Below are 18,154 nucleotides of genomic sequence, written 5' to 3'. Positions count from 1 at the left end.
ATAGCCTGTAACAATGTTATGACTATGATTAGATAAGTAAAAGCATTAGTCTACAACCATATATGGCAATTCAATGGATCCATTTGACAGGGATATTATTGGTGGCTGCATGAGTAGCTACCAGTCCATTGTGTAAAGTGAGAGGTCATACTACATCTGAGTGATGGTAATTTTCTCCATTTGGCAAGTGACTTTACATGTTTAAATTGCTACATGTAGCTACAGTGAGCATCTATACAGTTGTGCCAGCTACAGTTCACTTATAGGATTAATGGTAGATGATTGATTGATTGATTGTTTATTACCTCTAAACAGTCAGACAAAGCTGCTCTTCCCTGCCAGAGGGGCACGCATACATACAACAACATAAAGTACAACAAACATTGAGATACTACAAAGACAACAAACAAACAGTTAGCAGTTACCTACAACACATAATTAAAATAAAAAGAAAAATTTTGTTAAATCAATCATTTTCCAAAAGATGCTGTAACATTCACTTCTTAAAGCCATAATAACTATTTGGCAGATGGTACGTAACTAGCTTATATATAGCTACTCCCGTATACAACTAGCTACAGTACACACTGAGCTACCCACTACAATAAGAAAAACAGTAACATGGATATGAAATAGATTAGTGCCAAGATTAGATTTTAACTTCCAGAAACTATTCACTGACTTTAACCTTTCTTACTGCTAGGTTACTAGTGCCGGGTAGTACGTTATAGTTACACTTGCTCACTTTGGTTCAGAGGTGGACTGCATAGCTTTACCTGTCTTCCATCCCAAGCTCCTTAGCTGCATCTCTTTCCGTCATCTTCACACTCTTGCTTCTGCCGCTGCATTTTCTGTTTGAAGGGAAATCCTTTTTGACTATTTTGTCGGCAGCTACGTTTGTGTAGAATTACAAAGGGCCCTTTTATGAGTAACGTACGTACTTACCAACACCACTTATAACTAGGTAGACACAAAGAAAAACGAAGTATATCTCACGAACCATTTTTCTGTACCGGGGTTTTCAAGTCCGTTGTCCTATGTATCTAGTCTCGTGCCCAGACCACTTTTTTTCTTTTTGTGTGAGGGCGGAGAAATTTTTCGCCGCCCCCACACAAAAAGAAAAAAAGCGGTCTGGGCACGAGACTACTATATGTATCATGGCGCATTCGCTTAGCAGTGCGAAATAAATGGCAGATTTAAGTGAGATCAGCAGGGGCGGATCCGGGGGAAGGGGGGGGCTTTGGGGGCTGAAGCCCCCCACCCTTCCTATTTAGGCTTTACTTGATCAATGTGCTGAGTAATGAAATTTTGTCTTAGCATAATCTAATAATACAAATACTCATAAAACCACCTTATAAGGCCACTCCAACTGGTAATTATGTTTCTGGTCCACCGCCCGCATCCTTTTTTGGAGAATGTAAAATTTCAGAAATACATGGGGAAAATGCCTGCATCAGATTTTTTAAAAAGCCAGATTTCAGAAACAAACATTGGGCTGCAACAAAGGTGCTAAATCAAACTGCTTAAGTATAATAATTTGCCTTTTATTAGAGAAAACCTGCAAGAAATGGACATAGTGCATAGTACAGATCGATATACTCTAATAGAACAGTCAGTAAATCACAAAAATTCCCTAACTGAGCAGTCACCTCATTGTTGCTTTGTTGCTGAATTCCGCCCGCCCACATCTAAAACTAAACTTCAAATGACCAGAAACATAAAAACAAATTAGAGTGACCTAAACATCTTTCCAAGATATTATCAGTGGATTTATGCTAAAGTTTATGCAACAAGGACCCAATTGTTTGTAGCTGAACTCTCTACAGGTGATTTGTTTGCAGCTGAACTCTCTACATGATGGTTTCTTTGTAGCTGAACTCTCTACAAGGTAACGTCTTCTAACTGATCTCTGTACAGGAAGATTTGTTTGTAGCTGAACTCTCTACATGATGGTTTCTTTGTAGCTGAACTCTCTACAAGGTAACTTCTTCTAGCTGATTTCTCTACAGGGAGATTTGTTTGTAGCTGAACTCTCTATAGGTGATTTGTTTGCAGCTGAACTCTCTACATGATGGTTTCTTTGTAGCTGAACTCTCTACAAGGTAACTTCTTCTATAGCTGATCTCTCTACAGGGAGATTTGTTTGTAGCTGAACTCTCTACATGATGGTTTCTTTGTAGCTGAACTCTCTGCAAAGTAACTTCTTCTGTTGATCTCTCTACAGGGCGATTTGTTTGTAGCTGAACTCTCTACATGGTGGTTGGTTTCTTTGTATAGCTGAACTCTACAAGGTGATTTCTTCTAGCTGAACTATCTCTTTCCATAGTTGCATGAACTCCCTACAAGGTAACTTCTTCTAGCTGCTCTCTCTACAAGGTGACTTGTGTGTAGCTGATCTCTATACAGGTTTCTTGTTTCTAGCTGATCTCTTGAATTCTCTTTAGGGTGACTGCTCTATTAGAATATCTCGATCTCGCACTGGCTGCACCAAGTTGGATTTCGTGTTATAACTCCGTGGCTTTAAGTATGATTCTTCTACACCATTGATGAGCCTTTCTAAGACGATTACTCCATCTGTACAACGATTTTCAAAACATTACCCCAAGCGGTTTATCTGCTTATGTCAGAACTGATATTGCAAGACTAGAAATGGTCCAACGTAAGGCTGCTCGTTTTGTCTTCAACAAATTCTCGGCATACTCCAGTGTGACCTCTATGTTGTCTCAATTTGGTTCCACAAGTGGTACTTTGAGATAATAAGTCACTCTCTAGAGTTCCTATGGATATATATACTTGAAATTGACAAGGAGAAGATATCTAATCCAAAACAGCCAAGCTGTAAAAAAAGTGTGCGGCCCTCTAAAAGGCTATGGTGAAAAAAGGTGTGAAATCCAAGGTGGCGGCCAAGAAATAGCTGTGATGGTAAAAATTTTAATAACGACAATTCAGGCGAAGCCGCTTGGTCTTGGCACAAAATTCACCTGAATTGTCATTATTAAAATTTTTACCATTAACCTACCATCACAGCCATTTCTTGGCCGCCACCTTGGATTTCACATCTTTTTTCACCATAGCCTTTTTGAGGGCCGCACACTTTTTTTACAGCTTGGCTGTTTTGGATTAGATTTCATTTCTTTTTGTATTTGTATACCCCAAAACCGGCCTATGACCGGCTTTGGGACTTTTTTAACCTATCTTTATTTCTTTACCACAGGAAGAAGAAAAGATGAAGTAGATGTGCTTTAAATATTTTATCAGTAAATGTACAAATTATATATATAATCCATAATATTGATTACAGAAATCTCCATGGTGGTTTCTTTGTAACTGAACACTCTACAAGGTGACTTCTTCTAGATGCTCTCTGTACAGGGTGAATTGTTTGTAGCTGAACAATCTACAAGGTAACTTCTTCTAGCTGATCTCTTTACAGGGTGATTTGTTTGTAGCTGAATTCTGTACAGGTGATTTGTTTGCAGCTGAGCTCTTCACAGAATGGTTTCTTTGTAGCTGAACTCTCTAAAAGGTAACTTCTTCTAAATGAACTGTCTACAGGGCAATTTGCTTATTGCTGAATTTTCTACAGGGTGATTTCTTTGCAGCTGAACTCTCTACATGGTGGTTTCTTTGTAGCTGAACTCTCTATAAGGTAACTTCTTCTAGCTGATCTCTCTATAGGGAGATTTGTTTGTAGCTGAACTCTCTACAGGTGATTTGTTTGAAGCTGAACTCTCTAAATGATGGTTTCTTTGTAGCTGAACTCTCTACAAGTTAACTTCTTCTAGCTGATCTCTCTACAGGGTGATTTGTTTGTAGCTGAACTATCTACAAGATAACTTCTTCTAGCTGATCTTTCTACAGGGTGATTTGTTTGTAGCTAAATTCTGTATAGGTGATTTGTTTGCAGCTGAGCTCTTTACAGAATGGTTTCTTTGTAGCTGAACTCTCTACAAGGTAACTTCTTCTAGCTGATGTCTTTACAGGGTCACTAGTTTGTAGCTGAATTCTCTACATGGTGGTTTCTTTGTAACTGAACTCTCTACAAGGTAACTTTTTCTAGCTGATCTTTCTACAGGGTGATTTGTTTGTAGCTGAATTCTGTACAGGTGATTTGTTTGTAGCTGAGCTCTTCAGAGAATGGTTTCTTTGTAGCTGAACTCTCTACATGGTGGTTTCTTTGTAGCTGAACTCTACAAATGATTTCTTCTAGCTGAACTATCTCTTTCCATAGTTGCATGAACTCCCTACGAGGTTACTTCTTCTAGCTGATCTCTCTACAGGGTGACTTGTGTGTAGCTGATCTCTATACAGGTTTCTTGTTTCTAGCTGATCTCTTGAATTCTCTTCAGGGTGACTGCTCTATTAGAATGACTGCTCTATTAGAGTATCTCGATCTCACACTTGCTGCACCAAGTTGGATTTCGCGTTATAACTCCGTGGCTTTAAGTATGATTCTTCTATACCATTGAAGAGCCTTTCTAAGATGATTACTCCTTCTATACAGCGATGTTCAAAGCATTTGCCCTAGCGGTTTATCTGGTAGGCGTGGCAAGTAGTCGTTTTTTATTAGCTAATCTCGATTGCATAATTTTTACACACTGTTGGTTTTTTCGTTGTATCTTCCTGGTTTTTAGCTCGATTTCTTTAAACCACAAAACGTTTGAGGTTCAATAGTTAACCAATTCACCCACCGATCTTCAGCTTCTTCCCATACGCGGTTTACACTTTAGGCGTGAAAACATATTGGTGTTATGTTTCGTGAATAATCGCTCAGAACTCTTTGCCTGTTTATCGTATTCCAGCCAAAGTTGGTACCGAGATGCGCCTTTATATCCCCCTTCTGTGTGCCAAATTTCAAGGTAATCGGATTGATTGATTGTTGTACAGACCTCAAAAGAGTATGGTGCACAAGAAAGGGTACAATTGCTACTGTCAATTACAAAAGAAAAACAAACTTATATAATTATACAATATTTACTATACACAAGACCATATAATTTATACACATTGATAAATTATTAAACAGTTACTAGTCCAGCTAGGCTGTGCTTGAATTGGTCAATCTCTGTTAAATCAATCACGTGTTGGGGTAAGGAATTCCAAATATTGATTGCAGAGGGGAAAAAAGAAAATTTATAACAGTCAATTCTAGTCATTGGGGTTAAAAATCTCTTATCATGGCCTCTGGTGTGATTTGGCGTTCGCGTTTTATAGCAGTTTTTGTAAGTGTGCGACAAGAAAAAGAAAAATAAGAAGAAAAAAACATGAAGAAACTGAGCCAATTTGTGAAGTCACATATCTCGGAAACGCTTGAAGTGATTTTGCTCAAATTTGGAACGTGGAGTGCTGCAGTTGGAGGGAATGTCTACAGAAAAATCGTCTTGTTTCATCAAGGAAGCACAGAGCTACGGAGGTGCGAAAATTGCGTTTTCTTTCTTCCTGTCAATATACTCACGGGTGTTACGCGCCGGATTCCTGGGCGGGTATCACTCTTTTCACCCTATTTCATAACCCTATAGAACTTAGACAAAAAACGGTGAACCAAAAAGGCGAAAAAAAAGTGCAGTATTGAAGGGGGGTCGAACCCAGGATCCCAGTGCGATGGTCCAGTGTGCTACCGATTATGCTACCGCTGCTAGCTCCGTTGATTCCCTTCTTTTGTATCTGACTAACGAAATAAGCTGTATATAGTAAGAAGAACCTAACCCTAAAGGTGAAGAAGAAACCAAAGCTGAACTCTAACCCTAACGCTAACACTACTAGACGCTTCCCCTAAAGTCTACTACTCGTGGCAACTACTGTACGCTTCCCCTAAAGTCTACTACTCGCGGCAACTACTAGATGCGTGCCCTAAAGTCGAAGAGTGAGAGAGCAACAACTACAGTAGGAAGTCTGGATGCTTTTGAGCTTAATATTACGTAAGGGTTATGAAGGGTGGTGAAAAGAGTAAAACCCATTCTTGGGCCGCACGACACACTACCGTGCGTCTTGATCCTGACGCGTTCGAGCGTTAATCGGATGGCTGCAGGTTCGAGGCTACCCAGGTCCAGTCATGGATTTTTTTCTCCTTTCTCCACCTTTTCAAACATACTTTCTGCAACAACTTTAAACAGGCTGTAGGACCAGGTGTCCTACAGACCTTCAGCACTTGTGCTGTAAAGCCTTAAATAAATTAAACTGGCAATCACTTGAAGTAAGAAGAACTAATGCCATCATCACCATGTTTTACAAAGTTATCAGCAACCTTATTTGTATTGACTTCTCACAAGATCTCCAACCAGTATTGTCATCTACCCGGGGCTATCTTAAAAGATTCATCAGTTTACCTGCTTGAGTTAACTCATATTATCATTCATTTCTCACACATTCAATTCAACTTTGGAACTCACTACGTACTAACTTAACTAATGCACCTGACTTAAACACATTTTGTCACGCACTTCATCTTTATAGAGAACAGTTATTTTAAGTTCACATCTTTTCACATGCACACAACACTCAATTATGAGGTATGTGCATTAAACAAATTAAATTAAATAGACACATTCCAAAATTACGTCAGTGTCATAGCAACAGTCTTCCGCCATTTTGAATGGGACCACTGACAATAATCATGATTGCGCTACGTTGAAATACGATGATGAAAACAGCTCGAAAAAAGTGGTATTATTGAACAACAGGCAATGGAAGCCTTCAACGTTACAAATTAATGTTTCTGGTTAGACGCAAATGGTTATCAGGGTTGAACAGGTGCGAAGTGTTGACAACAGTAATTGCCTTGTTTGCCAGTACAAGGAGGCGTCTGGATGGCCAGCCGCTATTGCTGTCACTTTCACTAACACAGCAGTAATGACTACTAGACAAAAACGCTATCCTTGTACTGGCAGACAAGGCAATTACTGTTGTCAACGCTTCGCACCTGTTCAACCCTGATAACCACCTGCGTCTAACCAGAAACATTAATTTGCAACCTTGAAGGTTTCCATAGCCTGTTGTTCAATAATACCACTTTTTTCGAGCTGTTTTCATAATCGTATTTCAACGTAGCGTAATCATGATTATTGTCAGTGGCCCCATTCAAAATGGCGGAAGGCTGTTGCTATGACAGTGACGTAATTTTGGAATGTGTCTATTAAATCTGGTAGGCGTGGTAAGCAGTCGTTTTTTTTTATTAGCTAATCTCGATTGCGTAATAGAGCAGTTTCAAAACCATGGTAACCAAAAATTACGCAATGGACCACACCCAAGTCGCCATGTTTTGTACCAGACTGCTTGATGTTGCAAGTTGAATTCCTCGCTAAATTCATGTCAAGACTTATTAATTCGTAGGTAAAATAGATGCCAGTGATAGAATAAAGTATGTAGGTGAGTTGTTAGGCATTAAAAGATACGTACTGCCTCCCAACAGGGCAGTTTCGTAGGAAAGAGAAACTTTAAGTGCGTAAAAATGGATTTGGCCAAATTGCGACCTATTTACCGCCCCAAGGTGGTTAAAACTAGGGGAAACTTGAAGTATAGGTCTTTATCCAGCACCACAGCAGCGTACAGCCACATCCAGCTATCCCAGGATTAGCCAGAGCTCCTGAAAGGCACGAGACCGGTGAAGGCGTACTGCCAAACTGTGATAAAACGCCAGCAAAAGAAGACTCTTAGTGGTGAATTTTGCTAGAGTAAAGTTTTATTGTCGAAGTCAACCATCAGTTAAAGTTTAGCGGTTTTGTTTTGGTGTCTGCTTTTTCACACGAAGTGGGAATCCCAGCACATGAACGATTCTGGTTAACTCGGGGATGGTTGGATGTGGCTGTGCGATGCTGTGGTGCTGGATAAAGACCTTCAAGTTTCACCTAGTTTTAACCACCTTGGGGCGGTGAATAGGTCGCAATTTGGCCAAATCCATTTTTACGCATTTCTCTTTCCTACGAAACTGCCCTGTTGGGAGGCAGTACGTATCTTTTAATGCCTAATAACTCACCTACATACTTTATTCTATCACTGGCATCTATTTTACCTACGTATTAATAAGTCTTGGCATGAATTTAGCGAGGAATTCAACTTGCAACATCAAGCAGTCTGGTACAAAAACATGGCGATTTGGGTGTGGTCCATTGTGTATTTATTATTATTATTATTATTATTATTAAATACAGAGAAAAAGACATTATGCCTGTGAGTCCTGCTTATTACAATAAACAATTACATTAAGAATAAGAGTTATCAATAAGATATGACATAGATATGACAATGTAGGAAGCTTGAGGGTAACCAGACGTTCATCATACTCCAAATTGGACAGATCCTGAACACGACATTAGCATATTCAAGGTGGGGCAGCGGCGGAGGAAGTAGTTGATATGAGGGGGGGGCTGGGCTGACCCAGACTTATTTCTATAGTTTGGTAAGGTGAGACCAAAAAAAAAAAAAAAAGGTCGCAACCAACTGACAAGAGCTTTCCACCTCACCAGCTACTATTTCTAGCTGATAAACTACATAAAAATCCTTTCATAGCTCGCTACACACTGACTACTTTATTAGAGTGACTGCTCTATTAGAGTATCTCGATCTTTATCACGGTTTTCAGCCCCACTCCAAGAAAGATAATTTTGGTGTGATCATTCTGAGGGAGGCTAAGCCCCCCTCAGCAGACCAAGGGGGAGCTTTAGCCCCCTAGTCCCCCCGTTTCCGCCGCCTATGAGGCGAGGTCTTACCAGAGCCTTGTAGAGTATTGGAAGGGTCTTTCTATTTAGAGTGTTAAATGTTTTTTTGATTCTTTTTGTAATTTTTGGTTACCATGGTTTTGAAATTGCTCTATTGTTACATACTGTTGGTTTTTACGTTGTATCTTCCTGGCTTTTAGCTCGATTTCTTTCAAACCACAAAAGGTTAGAGGTTCAATAGTTAGCTAACCTATTCACCCACCGATTTTCAGCTTCTTCCCATACGCGGTTTACCCTGTAGGCGTGACAACATATTGGTGTTATTTTTCGTGAATAATCGCTCATACATTATCAAAGAACTCAATTTTGTACCAGGCAACATCACCTCAATCATTTCATTCTGCCACAAGCAACCCTCAACACCTATAAATATAGTTATTATCCTAGAACTGTTAAAGACTGGAATGAGTTGCCAATTAATATATAATAGAATCAAGAAATTTGGATGAATTTATTTACATACTTAACCTTCACTACTGTAATTAATTATCAAATTGCATGTATGTATGTATGTATTTGATTGTACCATTTGGGGTTTTCACCCCCTGGGCAAACCAGCTGAGCTGACTGCCCAGTACCTAATCTTAAATCTTAAATCATAACTCTTTGCTTGTTTATCATATTCCAGCCAAAGTTGGTACCAGATGCGCCTTTATACCCCCTTCTGTGTGCCAAATTTCAAGGCAATCGGATATGGCGTTCGCGGTTTATAGCAGTTTTTGTAAGTGTGCGAAAAGAGGAAGAAAAATAAGAAAAAAACACGAAGAAACTGAGCCAATTTTTGAAGTCGCATATCTCGGGAACGCGTGAAGCGATTTCGCTCAAATTTGGAATGTGGAGTGCTGAAGTTGGAGGGCATGTCCACAGCAAAATTGTCTTGTTTCATCAAGGAAGCACAGAGCTACGGAGGTGCGAAAATTGCGTTTTCTTTCTTCCTGTCAATATACTCATGGGTGTTACGCGCCGGCTTCTTGGGCCGCACGACACACTACCGTGTGTCTTTGTTGCATCCCGTACGCGTATTTTGTCCCATACGCGTATTGGATATCCCAAACGCGTATGGGCATTTTCCCTGTCCCATACGCGTATGGGCATCCCGTACGCGTATAGGGCGCCGTACGCGTACGGGACGATATAATTTAATTCTGAGGCGCTTAGCGTTGCTTGCATAGATTCAACTGGGTTTACAAATACGTAGCTTTTATATAATAATAATAATAATAAACTTTACAGTGTACATATACCTACATACATACAAGTTGCAGATGTTGGTATGATACAATTGGGACATATGGCAGCACACTGATGGTCCACTGACATCCTGTGTCAGTGGCCGGAAGCTAAATTGTAGCAGTGATTAGCTACAAAGTTTACTTACTAGTCTAAGATTACTTAAAAGGGGGGGAAGTTAACAGTTAAAGGGAGTTGAAGTTAGGTTGGTGAGGGATCTTTGAACACTTTGAGCATGGACATAGAAATGAAAAAGAGCAGGTGTTGTTGGAGGTGAAATTGGCAGTGAAATGATTCCACAGATAATCTAAAAGTTTGGCCTTTATCTTGAGTGGATTGTCCTGGTAGTTGATAATGGGAAGGGCATTCCAGATGCGAGGAAGCCGGTTAAAATAAAAGTTACTAGTGGAATTGTCAGGTGATCTTGTTTGGAGTAGCTTGTTTCCAGAAGCTAGACGTGTGTGACCAGTTGCAAATTTAATGAAATTATTGATGTCAAATCCATTGTGGGGGTTGTGGAGATTTTTAAGAAAGAACATCACATCATTTACATCAAGAATGTACATCAGGGGTAGCATATGGAGATTAATAAGACGAGACTTGTAGTCAGTAGAGTAATTATTTAGAATGTATTTAGTTGCACGCCTCTGAACACGTTCGAGTTGCTGAATGTGCTTAATTAGGTGGGGTTTCCAGATGACCGAGCAGTAGAAAAATTGGGATCTAACAAGAGAGGTATATAGTCGAGATTTGGCTTGGACATAATTTTGTAGGGAGAAAGATCTTCTTAGAAGTCCAAGTACCTGATAGGATTTGGAGATAATGTGGTTATAGTGAGCATCCCATGACAGGTCGCTTGATAACATAATTCCTAGATCTTTGTATGTATCAACACAAGAAATCTGGGAGGTGCCGATATTGTAAGATGTTGGAGATTTCCTTTTAAAGGATAGCAGAAAGATTTTTGATAGACCGAATAGAAGATTCCAGTGGGTACTCCAAAAGTTTAAATTATTTAAGTCTTCTTGAAGTTTAAGTGAATCTAGTGGTGAGGAGATAGTTTTGATGCATTTGGTATCGTCTGCAAATAGAAACAATAGACAAAATTTAATGATGTCCGGAATATCATTAACATATATGAGAAATAGAAGTGGGCCAAGTATACTTCCCTGTGGGATTCCGGATAGAACTGGGAGAAGGTGAGACAAAGAGTTGTTAATCTTCACACACTGATAACGATTAAGTAGGTATGATTCAAACCATGACCAAAGCTTGCCAGAAATTCCAAGTGATCGAAGTTTGAATAACAGTTCCTTGTGGGGGACACTGTCAAAAGCCTTTTTGAAGTCAAGATAGACTACATCAGTTTGGTCATTAGTACTATGTATGGTGTTCAACATGAGAAGCAACTGTTGCACTGTGGATCGATTTTTTAAGAAGCCAAACTGCTGAGGTGAGAGAAAACTTGAAATGTAAGAAATGGTTTTGTTGTAAACTAGTTGTTCTAATACCTTAGATGTTATACAGAGTAGAGAAATTGGACGATAGTTAGTAACTTGAGTCTTGTCACCAGATTTATGTACAGGAACAATCGTGTGTATGCGCCATTCATAAGGTATGGAGCAACTATTTAAACTGATTGTAAACAAATGGTGCAATGGCTTAGCAAGAATGTTAGCATATTGTTTGAGAATCCTTGGGCCAATACCATCAATACCAGTGGCCTTGTCAGTATGGAGTGAGACGAGTGCTTCATATACTTCCTGTTCAGATATTTGGATTGATACTAAATGACATCTGACAGATGGGTCAATTTTGTCAGGGTAGGGTAGGAGTATGAAGTCTGAAGAGGTAAACACAGAGAAGAAATATTCATTAAAAAGAGAGGCTTTATCAGCACTGTCAGTGGCAGGAGCACCGTTGTAAAGGACAGAGGATGGTACATATAGAGCTGGATTTTTTGACACTTCTTATATATTTGTAGACCATGGAGTTATTATTTGGTGCAAAGTTAATTATTAACTTTCTTTCAAACTCTGACCTGGCTTTATGGATTTCATCAGACAGTGACTGTTCAGCAGTGTGTAAACGATTCCTGATACTGGAGGAGGGAGATCTGCGAAGTCTTCGTTTAAGAGACCTGATAGAGTTAATCTGATGTCTGATTGCTGGAGTGAAATATTTGGGCTGATGAGTAGAATTGAGCTTGATCTTTGGAATAAATTTTGCCATGGCATCGCATAAGGAGGATTTTATATATAACCAGATAAATTCAACATTGTTAGACTGGAAACAACTAGAAAAATCAATATTGCACAGAAAGTTAGTCAGGCCATCGTAGTCTCCCTTATTGTAGTCAAAAATGTAGATTGGTTCAGAGGTGATACTGTGCTGGGTAGTTGATAGCTGGAATTTGAAGCTGATTAAGTAATGGTCAGACTTTGTTACCGGATTTAGATCATTAGATATAACAATGTCTGTGACTGAGTCGGGTGAATTAGTGAAGATTAAGTCAAGGGTATTGCCATGAATATGGGTTGGACTGTCAATAACTTGAGAGAAATCATATTGGAATGAAAGATCACATAAGCTTGAAGAAAAATTGCAGTTACTAGACAGAGTGGGCATGTCCACAGCAAAATTGTCTTGTTTCATCAAGGAAGCACAGAGCTACGGAGGTGCGAAAATTGCGTTTTCTTTCTTCCTGTCAATATACTCACGGGTGTTACGCGCCGGCTTCTTGGGCCGCACGACACACTACCGTGTGTCTTTGTTGCATCCCGTACGCGTATTTTGTCCCATACGCGTATTGGATATCCCAAACGCGTATGGGCATTTTCCCTGTCCCATACGCGTATGGGCATCCCGTACGCGTATAGGGCGCCGTACGCGTACGGGACGATATAATTTAATTCTGAGGCGCTTAGCGTTGCTTGCATAGATTCAACTGGGTTTACAAATACGTAGCTTTTGCAGTTCAGTTTCATTAAATATACCTTTGTTTTGGCTGTACTACCTACTGGCATATACTATGTAGAAATTACATAGCTAGCACACTGCTGTCGCGCTTATTTGTAGCTAGCTAGCTAGCTATTTGTTTGCCTCATAGTACTTCGCGCACGTTTCTTCTCCATGCTATAAGCTGCTATGTGCTGCATGTATCATATATCTGGCCTTCACCATTCAAATCATGTGGAGCATGCATATGTTGATTAAATCGGATGAACTTCTTGAGTAGTCTAGCAACCTTTTGGGCTAGCTAGTCACGAGTCCCTTGAACAAATCAGGTATCATTCTGCCTGTCCAGTAAAATATTTACTTATTTATTTATTTGCAATGTACAAACTCAATTTGAGTATTAATTCTATAATCTATAATTACTAATTGTTCTTAATGGAGTAGCGATGGGCATGTCAGTCTGCCTGTCCAGTATAATAGATAAATAGCAAATTATTTATATAGCACACCATAAATATCTAGCTATTCTATTATGTGACTGGACATATACCAGTGGTCAAATGCATGCTGGGTAGAAATTAATGTGAATTATTGTGTAAGCAGAACTATGGTAAGTTAGTATAAATAGCTACATGCACTTTGTGCATATATAGCACAACATGCAGTACCGGGTAAATCATTAAAATCGATTGAAAGCTGCGATTCCATAAATCAATATAATTATTATTAGCTATAACAAGCCAGGTCATGAATTAATGCATATAAATTAGACATGGACTAAGACTACATACTTATAACATAATAGTGCTGTCAGACCTTCAGTGCAGCTGGTCACTGTAAAGCTTTACAAACAAAAGCAAACAGCACAGCTAACATAATACCCATGCACTAACACAGAGTTCAGTCCAAGAGATTCGTTTCAACTAGTTAACGCAAGCGTAAGTGAGACTGAAGTTTACACATCCACTTAACGGTATATAAAACTACTAAAAATCGACTGATTTTCTGACATAGGATCACATAATCATAATATCTACTCTGCACTAAGCAGTAGCAGTGCTAGCTCTATACCATGCATGTTTGCTGGGGGCCAAACACAATTTTATAAATTATAATATGCCATACATTAATATTTAACCATGATTACATAAAGTCAATTACATAGGTTGCACCAGTAGAACAGCATGGTCCAATAAAGTTAACTATAGGTATATCCTCTGGATTCAACTTAATGCTAATGTGCCTGTTGACACAATTCAGGTGGTACCACAATTCACATGTTCCACAGCCAATCTACGTATATATTCAGCTGATAGTCAATGAAACAAAGAGCAAACAACACTTACCCAATCCTGTGCTTTAGTAGCAGTGAATGAGCAGGTCCTGCAATGCTCTTCTATGGGTTCTGCAAACAAATAGATTGCTAACAACACTCATAAGTACCTTACAACTGCTTGTTTACCTGAATTGTTAAGTATTTCTTTTGCCATCTCTATTCTTAAATCGTGAACTGTTCCAGCATGGATGTTCATTGGTAAATGTCTTAAATATTGTTCAGCAAACTATTTTAGAAATTCTTTATGTTGTGTTGCAGAATATACTTAAGGCCATACCTTCATAACATAAACTCCACAAGACGAATTGTCTTCCTGTATACTGTGTGGAGGCGTAACGACTTCCCATACATACTTCTTTGGCCAATATCCACCACAATATTGACTATTCTTACTACCAACTGCCTATGCTATATAGACTCACTTCTCCTCTACATGCTGTCAATGGTATGAAACTAGTATGTAAATGCATAGCCACAGTATTTTATTATTTTTTGGCAGGAAGTAAAGGCATGCCTATGCAATTCACAGGCCAAGCAAGGTGGGTGCCTAGCCACCCCATCCACTCCCTGGATCAGCCCCGGCCCTATGCATGTGTGGCAAAGGCCACATGGGTGAGTGGTTGCTAGGAGCATGTTCGATTGTTGACTGGATAGCCACTTCACTTCCTGCTTGGATGGCTCCTTGAGGTATTGTTGCTCAGCAGTTGCTATCGGTGATGCTACATATTACTTAATTGCCCCATGCAATGAAGTAATTTTCTCTAGTTATAATGTTGTTTATGACCCACACTGTTAAAAAGGATGTTCCCAGTACACCTTTTGGGGTGCCCCCCACATGTTCCAGAATAGCTAGCTATATACATTAGCTATACACTCCTGCATTTGTTGCACCTTTGCAATTTTAACTCTTCTAAGTGCTGATAGTTCAAATCAGGATTCAGGATACCAGCTGCTTTATCTATAAGTTAGTTTTGCATTAAGAATAAATATTATATTAAACTTGATATCATGCTATAGCTAGCTTTACTGTTTTATTCACATACAATAGACTGTGTACTACACCTTCATGCAAGTTCCAGTAAAACTATAAAAGTCATTTTTCTCTCCACGCCATGTCAACCCATTGAAGCTGTCGATAGCGAATTAAGGACCCATGATAAGTGGCCCTATTACTGAGGTGGCCCTACTACTGAAAACCTTATTACTGCAGCCATAAAACAAAGTGGCTTTATTATTGAGGTTTTCAACAAACAAAAAAACAAAAAAAACAGCAATTTACATACTGTATAGAGCTTATCACAGACAAAGGTAGGAACATACACTGTACCAAATATTCCGGCCAACATTACTTGTAGTGTTGTTCCAGTTCTCAGTACTGGAACTAAAATAATTACAGTTCCAGCCATTTTTATTCCAGTTCCAGTTCTAGAACTAGAACTGGAACAATAATTTTGTTGAACTGGAATTAGAACTGTAATTTTGCTTTTCTCAAAACTGGAACTAGTATAACTATGAAGAAATTTTATCAAGTACTGTTGGAATTGGTCATAACCATACAGTTTTTGCCAATGATACTGTATGATCTTTACAAGACCAGAATTTCATCAGCTTACAAAAATACACAATGTAGCATATATAACTTCTAGCTGTATGTATTACAACCATGTACGCATGTGCTGAAACACTGTTCAAAACAACTGATTAGCTATAATATTAGAGGAGAATGCCAAATGCAATACTGGCTTAGTCACTTTGTTATGTCTGGTTCAGTGTTTGATAATTAGCTACAGATCTTTTAGTACCACCCTATAAAGTGTTAACGTTACAGTTGTTTCTGTAATAATGCTGATAACTACAGTATTAGCTGCATACATGAAACAATTAAACCCGGCAAGACTAGAGTGTCCATAATTCATTATGGGCTTTTGGTAATACTTAAGCTAAAATCAGTGCTGTTCTAGAAATTGAAGAATAATTCTAAAGTCATGATTCCTGAACTGGAAGTAGAACTGTAATTCTAAAGGTTACGGTTCCAGAACTGGAACTAGAACTGTAATTCTAAAGGTTACAGTTCCAGAACTGGAAATTCTGGAACTAGAACTGTAATTCTAAAGATTATGGTTCCAAAGCTGGAACTAGAACTGTAATAGGTATAGCTAGCTGATACTGGAACAACACTAATTACTTGAGACATAATGAAACATAAAAACATGAAATATACTGCCAAAATAATGAGTACAGCTTTCAGTAGTTAAATTATTCACTTACAAGTATACAAAAAAATTTGGAATTTTCAACTAGAGTAGGGACCGTAACAAATTGATAAAAAGTATTGAAACAAGCCGGAGTAGTGGACAATATTAAATCACAGTAAAACAATAAATAATAGTTATACGGGCATAATGTGGAGTCTATGAAATTTATAAACCTGAAGACCCGGGCTGTAGTGCCCTGGGTATCACTCTTTTCACCCTATTTCACAACCCTACAGAACTTAGACAAAAAACAGTGAACCAAAAAGGCGAAAAAAAAGTGCAATCTTGAAGGGGGATCGAACCCAGGATCCCAGTGTGATGGTCCAGTGTGCTACCGATTATGCTACCGCTGCTAGCTCCGTTGATTCCCTTCTTTTGTATCTCATTACCAACTATTTAATACTTAAAAACGAAAGACTGCTCTATTAGAGAGTTTTAAAATGGCTTTGTTTTAAATCACAAATAGTTGTACTGAGAACTAATTGATGTGTGCAGACAGCTTTATTGATCAACCAGTAGCTTATCTAACTAATGAAATCCATACAAGTGCAAATTATATTCATATGGTTATAAGTGTCATTTAGTCTGGACGATGTGCCACTAGTATCTTAAACAAGATTCATAGTTGCAATGAATTCATTAGTCCATACAGTACTGCTAATAATACTCTAAACGTCAAAGTCTACAATTATTCTTTGAAGGCTTGCTGTGGGCTGTAACAAAAATAAATCTAAAAATGGGTGACTGCTTTATTAGAGTAACTCAAAATAATTGTGCTCTTATCAGCAACAGTTACATACTTACGATCACTTTATTTGCTTTGACGTATTGAGTGGTTAGATGGCTGTTTATCTAGCTAATGAAATCCCTACAATTGTAAACTATATTCACAGCGCTACTGGCGACACATCTGACACGCTAGACTTTTATAATGTGATTCATTATTAAAGGAAGTTTATTAGTCCCTATGGTGTATATAGCACCATGCTAAGCGTTTCTGCTTAAAAATATCCTTGAAATGCTCTGTATAGTACCAAAATCCATAATGACTGTATTCACTGACTCTAATAGAGCATTCACCAAATTCGCCAAATTGTTATGTTATGTTATAAATGTGACTAACGAAATAAGCTGTATATAGTAAGAAGAACCTAACCCTAAAGGTGAAGAAGAAACCAAAGCTGAACTCTAACCCTAACCCTAAGGCTAACACTACTAGACGCTTCCCCTAAAGTCTACTACTCGTGGCAACTACTGGACGCTTCCCCTAAAGTCTACTACTCGCGGCAACTGCTGGACGCATCCCCTAAAGTCGACTACCCGCGGCAACTACTAGATGCGTGCCCTAAAGTCGAAGAGAGAGAGAGCAACAACTACAGTAGGAAGTCTGGATGCTTTTGAGCTTAATATTACGTAAGGGTTATGAAAGGTGGTGAAAAGAGTAAAACCCGTAGCGCCCTCGCTTTAGTTAAGTGGCTTAGCAGCATTAAAATGCATTATTGTTACAGAGTGGATAAAAGCACCAAATTTTTTTTAGAGCTTCTGTAAACCATACTAATGGGTTTTAGCCTAGGAGCCCTCACCAAATCATTAATATTCACCTGATTTTCCAATTTGAATTTTTATAAATTAGCAATTTATACTACTATTGTATGATTTGT

The 18,154-nt window shown here is 38.7% G+C and overlaps 1 protein-coding gene and 2 long non-coding RNA genes across 4 annotated transcripts in view; 1 reads left to right on the top strand and 2 right to left on the bottom strand.

The window, feature by feature from the left end:
* LOC136236119 (collagen alpha chain-like) overlaps window positions 1–1,078 on the bottom strand; it is a 61,170-nt gene extending 60,092 nt beyond the window's left edge. Inside the window, exons 1-2 of one of the 2 annotated variants that reach the window (XM_066026229.1) lie at window positions 946–1,078; window positions 746–891 (exon numbers count right to left, since the gene is read on the bottom strand). In XM_066026229.1, the coding sequence (XP_065882301.1) occupies window positions 746–807 (62 nt within the window). In that variant the 5' untranslated portion in view covers window positions 808–891; window positions 946–1,078. The remainder of the gene's footprint in view (window positions 1–745; window positions 892–945) is intronic. The other variant, XM_066026221.1, reaches the window with a different exon arrangement.
* Window positions 1,079–10,558: 9,480 nt separating this feature from the next.
* Window positions 10,559–11,758, top strand: LOC136236411 (uncharacterized). The gene is made up of 3 exons (XR_010692120.1): window positions 10,559–11,143; window positions 11,192–11,397; window positions 11,461–11,758. It is a non-coding gene; the product is annotated as an uncharacterized lncRNA (long non-coding RNA).
* Window positions 11,759–13,998: 2,240 nt separating this feature from the next.
* On the bottom strand, window positions 13,999–15,470 carry LOC136236384 (uncharacterized). Its single transcript, XR_010692113.1, has 4 exons — window positions 14,516–15,470; window positions 14,365–14,464; window positions 14,249–14,307; window positions 13,999–14,195 (listed from the first exon to the last, which is right to left on the bottom strand). It is a non-coding gene; the product is annotated as an uncharacterized lncRNA (long non-coding RNA).
* Between the last annotated feature and the right edge of the window lie 2,684 nt (window positions 15,471–18,154).

Source organism: Dysidea avara, chromosome 1 (assembly GCF_963678975.1).
Source record: "Dysidea avara chromosome 1, odDysAvar1.4, whole genome shotgun sequence".
NCBI classification, from domain to species: domain Eukaryota; kingdom Metazoa; phylum Porifera; class Demospongiae; order Dictyoceratida; family Dysideidae; genus Dysidea; species Dysidea avara.
Note: the sequence above shows the minus strand (reverse complement) of the source record. Positions and strands in the feature narration are given on the sequence as shown.